The following is a 13,867-nucleotide window of genomic DNA, read 5'->3' as shown; positions in this document are numbered from 1 at the left end:
AACATGCAAATTGACCCTAACAGTGGAATGACCAAGAATGACTGGTCACTATGATGCACACTGACCATAAGGGGGCAGATGCTCCACAGGGGGAGAGCTCTGCTCAGCCACAAGCCTGACGGCTGCGAGCATAGCGGTGGTGGCAGGGGCCTCTCAGCACTAAGGATGTCTGACTGATGGCTTAGGCCCGCTCCCACTGGCTCCTGGGCTGCCAGAGGGATGTCCACCTAAGCCAGCAAGTAGACATCCCCTGAGGGGTCCCGGACTATGAGAGGGTGCAGGCAGGGCTGAGGGACCCCCGCCCCCGCCCGCCCCTCCTGCCGAGTGCACAAATTTTTGTGCACCAGGCCTCTAGTAAGCTATAAAATGTTAATTGATAAACACTAATTGCTTTAGAAAGCATATGCTAGAAAGATAGAAAATACCATCCTTAGGATGGAAATGGAGAAGGATGAGAAAAAAAATTTAAATGTTGTTTTTTCAAATAAATAGTTCTTTCTAGATTCAATAATCTGCTTAATTTTCTGGAACCTAGAATATCACTCATATAAATGAGTTAACCAAATTTCTGACTACTCAATCTTCAGTAGGTTGGATAGCTGAGACCAAAGAATAGGTGTCCCTTACTCCCTGACCTGGTCAATTCTCATTATGATGAGAATGGATACTATGCATTAATACTTCGTCTTTGTAGCTCTTATGATAATTGTAATTCTACATTAATTTGCATAATAATTAATACCTGTGAGCACCATAAAAGACAAGACTGTCTAGTTTGCATTGACTATCCCTATCACCTACCAAGTGCCTCACTGTGTGTAAGCATTCAGTAAATACTGGTGGGAGGAAAAATGAACTGTGGAAGAGGGCCAGGCAAGAGAGGACATGATGAGTTGGTCTTTTCCCCTAATCTGTAGGTACCAGGGAGCCTCTTCTAGAAGCGTCCTACAAATGGGTCATGTACTTTTATTTATATCTACTCAAGATGCAAATAAAGTTCTGATGACTGAATCAATGAAATAAGAAAAGTTTATCTTTAAAAAGGCAACTTATAAAGCAATCCATATACTTCACAGTGGGTCTTTAGCCAATTTTGGATTTATAACCAGGTTTTCGTATCATTTTATATTTTGATAATTAAGGACAAATAAGGCCTGCCTTCCTGAGTGCTCTCTATGATGATTATTGCATAAATGGGCCAAGTTCTCTTTCCCACAAATTTGGGGTATGTGTAAGTGTAAATAATATATATACATTTATATGTATGTATGTATGTATGTATGTATGTATGTATGTATGTATATTTAAAGTTTATTTTAGGACACAATGAACAAAAGCAGACTTTATATTAGATAACGTGGATTAAATATGAGTAACAAATGAGTCTCATCCTATTAATGTTGACACATAATAATCACTCAGTAATATTTGTTGACAACCTGACTAAAGTAATAGATCAGAAAGTCATGTATCACTACAATGGTAAATACTAAATAAAATGGTTTCAGAAAATCTCCCTGAGTTGATAAACCAAGTATCAAAAAATGTTATGAAACTAATGAATTTGAAGACTTAGAACTTAAAAGTTCAGAAATAGAGTATATTTGTATTACCGTGTCTAAAGAGCTCGTGGTCAAAAGAGTTTTTCTTCTCATCCTTGTGCTTTTGCTGTAGAAATTCAATTCTGGGACACTCACACATACTTAGGCTGTTAGCAAGAGGGACAGCTTCCTTTCTGAGAGGCAGCTGTAATGAAAAACAAAGCCAGTATTTTTATAAAATTGGTAATACTTCAACATAATGGGTTTATTATTTTATGTTTATGTGGTGCAGGAGCTACAGTTTTACACATATTCACTGATACCCCACTAGTAATCGTGCATATTCCAAAAAGAAAATCCTAAAATCCATTACATTAATGAAGGTTCTAACATATGTATATTTTTTCTAATAATATGTCTGGTCTAATAATCTACCTTGTTTTTCAGATACATCTCACTGTGCTAATGCATAGAAATTTCAGTTTGCACTGTGACTTGATTTCTTTCTTCAAAGTGTTTTATCAGAAATATCTACGTTACTTGTTGTGAAGCAACTCTAAAGAGCAATCAATCTCTAGTTTTATCAGTCAAAAAAAAAATAGAGCTAAGAGAGATTATATGATCTATCCAAAGACAGATGTAGAATTTGGCAAAGCCGTGATCTAAACTCAGTTCTACTTCTCCATGTCACTTACTCAGTTTTGAAGTTATTATTAGTTTAATGTTAGTAGCCAAATTATCTAGAAATATAACTTTTCTGTAAATGCTGAATTGCCTATATCTTTTTTTTTTTTTGCATTGGGAAATCTGTTGTCCAGGGGTTTTATAAAATAAATGCTGAAATGTGGCTCATATGACCACAATTTCCACATCCCAGTAAGTACAACCTTCTTAGATTTCTAGGAAACATCACTTAATATTTATTAGATGCAAGCTATTTGTATGGCATTGTGAGGCTATAGCATGGTCTTAGCCGTCAAATAAGAGAGGGGATGGAAACTATACCCAATAATTAAAAATACAAGGCATCAATAGATGCATCAAATAAGATATCTTTTTTTTAACTGAAGTGGTCAAAATTAGACATAATTCCAACAATCAGAAACTTTATAGAGGAAAGTATTTTTAAGAGGAAGAAAACATATGAAGGCACAGAAACAGGTGTGATTGCCATTCATCCATCTGCCCAACTATCCATCTTTTATTCCTCAGACTTCAACTAAGAATCTATAAACAGACCCTATTCTCAAGGACTTTTGGAGAAATGCATATAAATTATTACATTTCAGTATAACAAATGTGCTCCAACTGCTTGCCACTTAATCAATTTCCACTTAACCAATTCACAGCATTAACCAATATTTTCCATTCTCTCTATAACCCACAGTATGGTAACAGTCAGTATAAGAGGGTACTTTTAAAATTACTGATGTACTTCTAATTCCATCCAATCATGTTGTATGCTTATCAAAAGTCAGTTAATTTTGTTCCTAAACTTGTTTATACTGGTTTTATTTATTATTGAAATCATGTACATTACACAAAGCAATGAAATATGAGATTTTTCCAGCCAATATGTCCCTCCATTTCTAAGATCTTAACAATGAGAGTAATTGATGGTGGGTGTAGAAAGAAGGGCATGTTAGTAAAATTTAATCTTTGGGCATTCTGATGTTTTGAAGCAAGACAAGGAACAAAAAGGAAACAAAGATAGGGCAATCAGAAAAATAAGAGGATAAAAATAGTGCAATATCATGGATGCCAAAGGAGAGTTTCAGAAAGGAAAGATCAGTCAATAGTATCAAATGTTTCAGACAATAGTAGTAAATGTTATAAAAAAATGTATGTGCCAGGAACTGCTCCAAGAACCCTTTTGATAAATTTTAATAATACATTTTACTTAATCAAATATTTCCAAAATATTATCATTTCAGTAAGTAATCAATATAAGAAATTACAGTCCCGTTTTCTGTTCTATGTCTTCAAAAACTGGTATATATTTTAAACTTAGAGCCCATCTCTGTTCTGGCTGGTAGCCCTTCAAATGCTCAGCAGTCACAGGTGGGTAGTGGCTACTGGATAGAGCATTGTAGAGAGCCACTGGGAGGATTAGAGATATTGCATCTCCTTTAGGAGATGCAGGAGTTGAAGCACTAGCACAGTGTCTGGCAGGCAGAAAACAGACAGAAATGTTAGCCCCATCCTTCCCCTACCCCAGATCTGTGCCCATGGCGGTTCACAGTTCTCTGAAATGACCCTGAGCACTTTACCTTCTAAAACTCTCAATTCCCTACCTCCTTCATACTTCTCTTCCAGAAAGTACAGAGAGGGCACTCTCACCACACCACTTGCTGAAGCCACCCTCACCTCTGACCTAAGCTGCGTAGCACCTGCATATAGTGCCCTTGTTATTTCTTCCTACTCCCTTCAATCCATTCTCCACAGAGCAGCTGGGAGGTTGTTGTTTTGTTTTAAAATGTCGGTAAAAATATGGTAAAAGATACCATTTTGAACATTTTAAGCATACAATTTATTGGCATTAAGTATAGTTACAATATTGTGCAACCATCACAACTATCCATTTCCAGAACTTTTCAACCTTCCAAATAGAAGCTCTGTACTCATTAAGCAATAATTCCTTATTCCTCTATCCTCCCCACCCCCCTTGTTCACCCATATTCTACTTTCTATCTCTACCTGTTCTAGTACCTTATATAAGTGGAATCATATAGTATTTAGCCATTTGTGTCTGGTTTATTTCACTTAATATATATTTTCAAGGTTCATCCATGTCATAGCATGTATCAGAATTTCATTACTTTCTATGGCTGAATAATACTATATATATATATATATGAATGGGTAAACAAACAAATTACATATATATATATATATATATATATATATATATATATATATATATATGTAATTTGTTTGTTTACCCATTCATTGTGTTGTTTCTAGTTTTTGGCTCTTGTCAAAAATGATGTTGTAGACATTGATATGCAAGAACTTTTTTAATTCATATGTCACTGAATCCTGACCACAACTCTGTGAAGTAGATACTATTATCATCTTCATTTTACAGATAGGAAGAAACAGGCACAGAGAGGGGAAGTCTCATAACTGGTTAGTAGGGTATGGATTCAAATGTAGCAATGTTTTTATTTTATGTGTGCCATGATGTGAAAAGAGTTAGGAAACACTGCTCTATACCAGTGTGCTACAGCTGCATCAACAAGAAGGTAGAGGACTGAGAAGGGTTGATGTTATTTTGGAGCTCGGGGTGATCAGGAATAGAGCAATGTCAGCATCAAGGTGTGGACAGTGAAGTAGAGAATAAATAAATGGTGGCAGTAAAAAGAAAGAGAAAAATAAGATGACAGAAAGCACAGCAGTGTTAGTGAATGTATTTTTTTTTCCAAGATGGGATGGACTTTGGAATGCTGAAAACAGACGAAAGTAGACTTCAAGATCATCAACAAAAGGAGCATAACATAAAAGGTAAGATACCTAGCAAGATTAAATAGTCATGCAGATAAATTAATGGACTTATTCTTGTACAATCCAAAGAATGAGGATGCTATACTTTCTATGATAGCACTAAGCCTTTTGTGAAACAGAAGTTTACTATCCTATATAATAATAGGCTAATATGCAAATCAACCAAACAGCAGAATGACCGGTCACTATGATACGCACTGACCACCAGGGGGCAGACACTCAATGCAGGAGCTGCCCCCCTGGTGGTCAGTGCGCTCCTACAGGGGGAGCACCACTCAGCCAGAAGCCAGACTCACAGCTGGCAAGCGCAGTGGCAGTGGCGGGAGCCTCTCGTGCCTCCGTGGCAGTGCTAAGGATGTCTGACTGATGGCTTAGGCCCGCTTCCCACAGGGAGCAGGCTTAAGCCATCAGTTGGACATCCCCTGAGGGCTCCTGGCCGTTGAGAGGGCGCAGGCCGGTGCTGAGGGACACCCCCCATGAGTGCACGAATTTCGTGCACTGGGCCTCTAGTATTTACATATGGGTAAAAAGTAAAAAGGATTGCCTGGCCGGTGTGGCTCAGTGATTGAGCATCAACCTACGAGCCAGGAGGTCATGGTTCAATTCCTGGTCAGGGTACATGCCTGGATTGCAGGCTTGATCCCCAGTGTAGGGTGTGCAGGAGGCAGCTGATCAATGATTCTCTCTCATTATTGATGTTTCTATTGATGTTCCTCTCTGAAATCAATAAAAACATTAAAAATATAGGATTTAGGAAAAAGTTCATGCTTAACCGAAACTTTGTTCATGAGGAAGAGACCATTGTTCTGAATGACATTTTTTTTTCTTACTTTGCTTGTTTCATTGTCTTTGAATCCTTTTTCAAGTATTTGTAGCAGATGTTTTTTCTTTACTGCAACTTCAGGATCAAAAACATAAAAAAGGCATTCCAGCATCTTTCTATAGGTCCTTAAGAATAGAGATAAAAAAATTGAAATCTGATATTAAAAAAGTTTAGCTATAGATAAGAAAATTGTATGTCCTGCCCAGGATTATCCTAATTATATTGGATGTTCCAGTGTCATTATTAAACTTCCACTCGCCCTCAGTCTCAACAAGAGCCCAAATGTGGATAAACTAGGAGGTCATCTTGGTCAAGGGAGTTGCATGGAAAGGAAATATTTACTAAGAAGTTATATTTTCAATATTGTAAACTTTTAAAACAGGAAGACATTTTTACAAAATAAAATCAGACTTTAAAAAATGTTCCTTATGGAATTTAACTTCTTACTCTGAATCATGCATATCTTCATTGTCCAAAAATGTTTGGAATTTATCTTCAAATTTTAGTCTCAGAATACGGTTGTTAACTTTGATGACACGTTTTACTTTCACTCCTGTAATACCATATGATCTGAAGTCCCATGAACAAAAACGTGCTAGAATTAATTCATAGCAGGAATTGAACCTAGATAGGGATACAAAATATATACAAAGAAAGTAATAGATTTTCCTCAAGATGTTGAAGAACACAAAGTTGCATATGTTAATAGTTATAGCCCATATTTTATGTCCCCTTCCCCCACAAAGATACATCATCATATAGTGGCTCTATGTTGGTTCAAATTGGGCACATTTATTTAATCGATAAAAGAGATGCTAAATTTTGAAACATCCTATTTAATAAAAGAGTAATATGCAAATTTACTGTCACTCCAACACACAAGATGGCCACCCCCATGTGGTCAAAGATGGCTGCCCCCATGTGGACACAAGATGGCCTCCACAAGATGGCCAGCAGGAGAGGGCAGTTGGGAGGGATCAGGCCTGCAAGGGAGGGCAGTTGGGGGCAATCAGGCCTGCAGGCGAGGACAGTTGGGGGGGACCAGGCCTGCAGGGGAGGGCAGTTAGGGGGGACCAGGCCTGCAGAGGAGGGCAGTTGGGGGTTGGGGGAGACCCAGGTCTGCAGGGGAGGACAGTTTGAGGGGATTCAGGCCTGTAGGAGAGGGCAGTTGGGGGCAACCAGGCCTGCAGGGAAAGGTAGTTGGGGGGATCAGGCCTGCAAGGGAGGGCCATTGGGGGGGGGAACTAGGCCTGCAGGGGAGGGCAGTTGGGAGAAACCAGACCTGCAGGGAAGGACGGTTAGGAGCAACCAGGCTGGCAAGGGAGGGCAGTTAGGGGTAACCAAGCCAGCAGGGGAGAGCAGTTAGGGACAATTGTGCCAGCAGGGGAGCAGTTAGGTGTCAATTAGGCTGGCAGGGGAGTGGTTAGGGGGTGATCAGGCTGGCAGGCAGAAGCAGTTAGGGGCAATCAGGCAGGCAGGCAGATGAGCAGTTGGGAGCCAGCAGTCCTGGATTGTGAGAGGGATGTCCCAGATTGGAGAGGGTGCAGGCTAGGCTGAGGGACACACCCTTCCCTCATGCATGAATTTCGTGCACCGGGCCTCTAGTAAAAATAATAGTTCTCTTATTAATCATTATGTATTTATTCTGACTAAAAGATATATTAGTAGAGCAATCCTGCATTTCTGAAACACTTTTTCCTTTGGCTTCAGCAAAACTACATGTTTCTTGTTTTGTTCTTCTTGGCTGCTCCTTCATGGTTTTCTTTGCTCCTTCTTTTTCCTCTGACAGACTCTTGAATGTTGGCTTGACCTAGGACTAAGTCTTTGGCTCTCCTCTTATTTCCATGAACACTATGCCTAGATAATTTCATCTGGTCCTTTGGCAATATATAATACAAAATATTATGTGTGTGTGTGTGTGTGTGTGTGTGTGTGTGTGTGTGTGTGTGTGTCCCAAAATATATATGCATACTTTGAATAATTATAAAAATTGTGTTTATGAAAATACATTCCATTTTCAAAATTGAGCTATCAGCTGTCAAAGTGTGCATACATTTTTTGGGGAATATATACATATATATATTCCAACATTTTATTTCTAGACTTTATCTCTACTCAACTTATCTGGATATATCCAGACCAAATATATCCAACTACCCACTTGATATGTTTGTTCACTTGCATATGTAATAGGCCTCTCAAACATAACTTGACCAATTCCTGCCCCTAAACCTGTTCTTCCTGAGTTCCTGAGTGTTTTCTACCTCAGTATATGGTACCACTATTAGCTTAGGTTGAAAAACCAGGAATAAATCTTGCCTCCTCTCTTTCTCATCAGTACCCAAGTCCTCTGCAAGTCTCTTTGGCCCTACATCTAAAATACATCCTTAATATGACCCTATTTTATCATTGCCACTGTGATTAGACTACTCTAAATCACCACCATCTCTTGGTGGGACTTTTCCAGTAATTTCATAACTAGGGATATAGAAGTGAATGAGGCGGGATCCCAGCTCTCATGGAGCCTATACTACAAGGGGGTTAGACAAAGAAATAAATAAGACATAAATAAAATAACTTCTAAAAGGATAAGTGCTTTGAAGAAACAGAGGCTTGGGGTAAGGAATGGAGTGGGGGCCACTTAAAGGTTTTGAGCTAAGAATTGAGAGAGGAGGAGGAGGGGCGGGCCATGTGAAGAGCTCAAGAAAATGTACTGAAGCTGCTCTCTGCTACCCTCATCTGGCCATACTCATAATAATTCTGGTCCTGTCTTAAAGTGCCACAGAATTTAGATTAAGAGGAGATTTAAAAATGGATCAATTTGAAAGGAAATTAAGTGACCTTATGTAGTATATATTTGCCTTTGATGAGATGTCTGTTCTCACTGGCACAGGACCTGAGCATGGGTGTGGACTAAGATCACAGAGGTTCCTGTTGGGTGGTCTCTCCCTAAGACTAACATCTGAAGGGTAAAAACCTCATGATCATATCAATAAATGCAGAGAAAGCATTTGATAAAATCCAGCAACCATTTGAGATAAAATCTCTCAGGAAAGTGGGAATAAAGACCATATATGACCAACCCACAGCCAACATCATACTCAATGGGCAACATCTAAAACCTTTCCCCTTAAGATCAGGAATAGGGTAGGGATGTCTGCTTTCACCACTCTTATTCAACATAGTACTGGAAGTCCTAGCCACAGCAATCAGACAAGAAGAAGAAATAAAGGGCATCTAAATTGGAAAGGAGGAAGTAAAACTGTCATTATTCACAGATGACATGATATTATACATAAAAAATCCTAAAGATGCCACTAAATCTACTAGATATAATAAATGAATTTGGAAAAGTAGTAGGGTACAAAATTAATATTTAGAATGATACATCTAATAAGTGGTTAATTTCCAAAATTATATAAAGTACTTATACAACTCAACACCAGAAAGACAGACAATCCAATTAAAAAATGGGCAAAGGACCTGAATAGACACTTCTCCAAAGAGGACATAAAGATGGCCAACAGGCATATGAAAAAATGCTCAACATCATCACAGAGATGCAAATTAAAACCCAATGATATATCACCTTACACCTGCCAGAATGGCTACCATCAATAAATAACAAATGGTGATGAGGATGTGGAGAAAAGGGAACCCTTATGCACTGTTGGTAGGAATGCAGGCTGGTGCAGCCACTGAGGAAAACAGTATGGAGTTTCCATAAAAATTTAAAATTGAACTGCCTGTTGAGCCAGCAATCCCACTTCTGTGAATATATTCTAAGAATTCCAAAATTCCTATTTGAAAGAATATATGAACCCTATGTCCATAGCAGTGTTATTTACAATAGCCGAGATCTAGAAATAGCCCAAATGCCCATCAGTAGATGAGTGGATAAAACAGTTGTGCTACATTTACACAATGGAATACTACATGGCCATAAAAAGAAGGAAATCTTACCTTTTGCAGGAGCATGGATGGACCTGGAGAGATTTTTATGCTAAGTGAAATAAGCCAGTCACAGAAAGACAAATACCATATGATCTCACTGATATGTGGAATCTAATGCAAAATAAACTGATGAACAAAATAGAAACAGAGGCATGGATACATGGAACAGGCTGACAGCTGTCAGAGAGGAGAGGGTTGTGGGGGGGACTGAATGAAAGAAGGTGAAGAGATTAGCTAAAGAACATATTTGTACAGCCCATGGACACAAATAACAGTATGGTGATGGCCAGACGGAAGGGGTGGAAGGGGCTGAGTGGAGGTAGACAAAGGTTGGGGGCGGGTGGCGGAGAAATGGGGTCATCTGTAATAGCGTCAAGAATTGAAAAAAAAAAAAGAAACTACCCTGTACATACATTATTTCTATTTTATATAGGCTGTGTATCATATAATTCCTGCTTTTACTATGTCAGTGTTATTTTAGGTTTTATGTATTAAATGATATGATTTGGTGGATTATTTTGGGGGTTTGGGAATGCACAAAAATTTTCCCAAATAAGGTAATGGTAATTGCTTCTTCATTTTACACCATTTTGGTTTATGAAAGGTTTCATAGAAATGCTCTTCTTTGAAATAGTGGGGAAACCTATATGTGAGCTCTAGCTCTATTCTAGTTCATGGGCTAAATCATTGCCTTTAAAAATATCAATAAAAGAGAAGTTAGTACAATTTAAAGCACTTTAGTCAATAGTTCTTAACATACATAAAAGATCAGAACTAAGTTTGTAGTATGCTAGAAGTGAAAAACAGTCCTTGGAATTCTGCCAACATATATTTGATTTTCTCCTTAAAATGGATCAAGGTTATTTTTATTAAAACCAAGTAAACAATTGTTAGCACTTATTACAATCCATCAAGGTATCTAATTTACTATCAGGCTGACATAATAACCTAAATGGCTTTATGCACACCCCATGGACATAGCCCATAGACACAGACAGTGTGTATGGGCCATTTCTTTTACATATTTTTTCCACTCATCTACCTGTTTTACAAAGAGCTTACTTTATAACAAGTTAAAAATAAACAGATACAAAAATATTATGTTTAGATTGAGTGCATATAAGTGACAGGCTAAAAAATTATTCATGCATCTTGCAAAGACACACCGTTCAGGTTTTGCACTTGAAAAATTAAGGCCTCTACTTCTTTGCATGGGAACTGGGATGAACACCTTTTATATTTTGCACAGAAAAATAAAGTATGGTGGTTAAGCAACCATTGGTAACTGCTGGGCAAATGGATGTACTGATACAAAAGAAAGATTTCAAAAGGTCTCTTCCTTCCTGAGGCAGAGCTACTCATACTTTTCCAACAAGGTACCCACAAGGTTCTTGAGAACCACATCTACTAGCAATCAGGGGTCTTGGTTGAAAGTAACCCATAACAATCACACTTTTTTTTTTCTAAAAAGTTAATGCAAATTTTGCATTTGATTCCACAGAGAATCACAGTTTATTTCAACACTGACTGCGAGTAAAAGCATCCCCTGGGGTGAAGTACCAAGTCCATTCTGTAGCTCTGTGTGTTTCTTGGTCTCTGTCCACACACCCAAGTTTGCAGTAAGCTCCTAGAGTTCTAGGGCAATCTTTGGCTATTTCATGGGTTTCCCAATTTTGAGAAATTGATTACAGAAATGTGAAAGTAATAATTAGTGATACTTTTCTGTAAAGGCTTTTTTAAAGAAAGATCATTATTTTTTTGGTTGTATCCTCTAGTTGAGGCAACACAACCACCTCCTTGTGTCTACCAGGAGGCCTTGTTTCTGAAGTGTGGATGCTGGCTTCCGGCTTCTGTTTCTGGCAGCTCTCTCTATTTTTGTCTAAGTGCACTGGCCATCTGGATTCCTGGTTTTCAAGTGTATGCCTTACTTTAACCTGCATAGTCTATGTGCACCCGGACTCTAGCTAGCCCTAGACAGCTTGTTTTGACTTTGATCATGGAGCCTACAGGAAATTTCTTAGGCAGCCTTCTCTGGTGTTTGTAATCTGCGGTTGCCAATGCTGCTTTGCCATTCCTTCTCTGTTCTAACTTCTCGCCCAGTATTCAGAATCCAGCACTACAATCTGTCCAGAAATAATCAGTATAAACATACATAAAATTAATACTTGACCATGAACTTTTAAATTATATTCTTCTTTTGGGCTAAGGGAAATTGGGTAAAGAGCAATGAAATTCCATTAGGATGTTTTCAAGGTTAGTTTATGGCAATGATATAAACAGAAAGACGTATAGATGGTAAAATAGGTAACTGTCAATTCTCAATGCATGAATATTCTATATAAGAACAGTTTTGAAAATGGGGTATTTTAACATTTTTATAAGTTGATATTTTGGTTGATGATCCAAAGCACTTAGAATTATTTTTAAAGCTATAACTAAATTTCAAACAGAGTTACCATTCATCAGCTCGAGTGCCTTCTTCAAAGTGGATATTTCCTACAGTCTCCAACTCAATTGACAAAAATGGGATCAATAACCCACTACTTTTCTTCTTTCGCTTTGTTTCAGTACGATAAATTGTTTCAATTCTATTGAAGAAAAAAATGTATCAAACTATTAAAATAATCTACACGTCACAACATTGAAATTCATGATTGATTTTTTAAGAAGCTGATGTTAAAATACAAGGCTTTTTTATCAATGGATAAAGATTCAGTGTGGTGTTAATAGTTAAACCATGTAAAATACATTATATTGTTGGCAACTAAAATCACCTTAATATTTGTTAATCTCAGAACAAGTGAAGGTTCAAAGATTCTCCTGGCTCCACCACTTGCTCTCAGATCTTAGACAAGTCACAACATTTTTATTCTGCAGTTTCTCAGTAAAATGGCAATATTAATGGTACTGATACCTGAATATAATTTGAGGATTATATGCAAATTGCATGTGAAGCTCTTGGCAAAGAGTTTGGCACTGAGTAACAATAAGAATTCAATAAATGTTATAGTTATTATTTTGATAGCATTATTGCAGGACATACTAACTTACCCACTTGGTGCCCTAGTAAATAAAAAAAAAGAAATCACAATACTTACTAAGTCTTCTTGCTTTATATTTCTAGTTAACATTCAACCTGAATTCATTTCTACATTATTCCACACAACTGTGTATGTGCTTTGCTCAGTCTCCTCCATGCCATGAGCTTTTGCACTGGTAGCAGTTAGTTTGAAAAAAAGCACATAAATATTTTTAGTTTGCAGGCACTAGAGTAGTGATGTGACAGAACGCCACTCAGTGGATGTTCACTGTTCCTAATTAAGTATTGCCTCTGTAAAAGCCTATATCCCAGCTTGCCCTGGCCGGTGTGGCTGAGTTGGTTGAGCATCATCCCATGTACCAAAAGGTTGCTGGTTCGATTCCAGGTCAGGGCACAAACCCAGGTTGTGGGTTCAATCCCCAGTTGGGGCATGAATGGGAGGCAACTGATCGATAATTCTCTCTCACATTGATCTTTCCCTCCCACCCCCCCCCTTCCTCTCTTTCTAAAATCAATCCTACCTAATAATAGAGTAATATGCAAATTGACCGTACCTTCGCTACACCCACAAGCCACGCCCACCAGGAAACCGTCGCAGGGACGCTGGGGTGCGGCCGAGCCCAAGGCCGGGAAAGCCTCGGGCGGAGGCTTTCCCGGCCTTGGGCACCAGCGGGGAGCCTGCACGGATCGCAGGCAACCACTGGGGGTCGGCTCCTAGGATCCTTAGCAGGGAGGCTGGGGTGCAGCCAAGCCCAAGGCTGCCGCCCGGGGCCAAGCCCTGACCCTGAAAGAAGGCAGAAGGCGGTGGCCACAGCCAAGGCCTGGGTCCCCGGTGTCGGCAGAAAACTGGTGCAGGCAGCCAGGTGAATGAAGGTCTATTGCACGAATCTTCGTGCAAATGGGCTGCTAGTATAAACATATTTTTTAAAAAACCTATATGTCAGCTTTGAACCAAAGATGCCTATCTCTACTAGGAAACACATTCCATGTTTTACTTAATACTAT

General features: G+C 38.7%; 1 protein-coding gene across 1 annotated transcript in view; it reads right to left on the bottom strand.

Moving 5' to 3' along the window:
- Positions 1–13,867, bottom strand: part of LRRC9 (leucine rich repeat containing 9) — a gene marked incomplete at both ends in the record, with an annotated part of 86,759 nt that overhangs the window by 58,826 nt on the left and 14,066 nt on the right. The window contains 4 exons of the mRNA XM_079769789.1: positions 1,614–1,746; positions 5,876–5,993; positions 6,316–6,492; positions 12,279–12,410. Coding sequence (XP_079625915.1) covers positions 1,614–1,746; positions 5,876–5,993; positions 6,316–6,492; positions 12,279–12,410 — 560 coding nt within the window. The remainder of the gene's footprint in view (positions 1–1,613; positions 1,747–5,875; positions 5,994–6,315; positions 6,493–12,278; positions 12,411–13,867) is intronic.

The sequence above is a fragment of the Cnephaeus nilssonii genome, assembly GCF_951640355.1.
Source record: "Cnephaeus nilssonii genome assembly, chromosome: 4".
NCBI lineage: Eukaryota > Metazoa > Chordata > Mammalia > Chiroptera > Vespertilionidae > Cnephaeus > Cnephaeus nilssonii.
The sequence above is the reverse complement of the archived record's forward strand: the minus strand, read 5'-3'. Positions and strand labels throughout refer to the sequence as shown.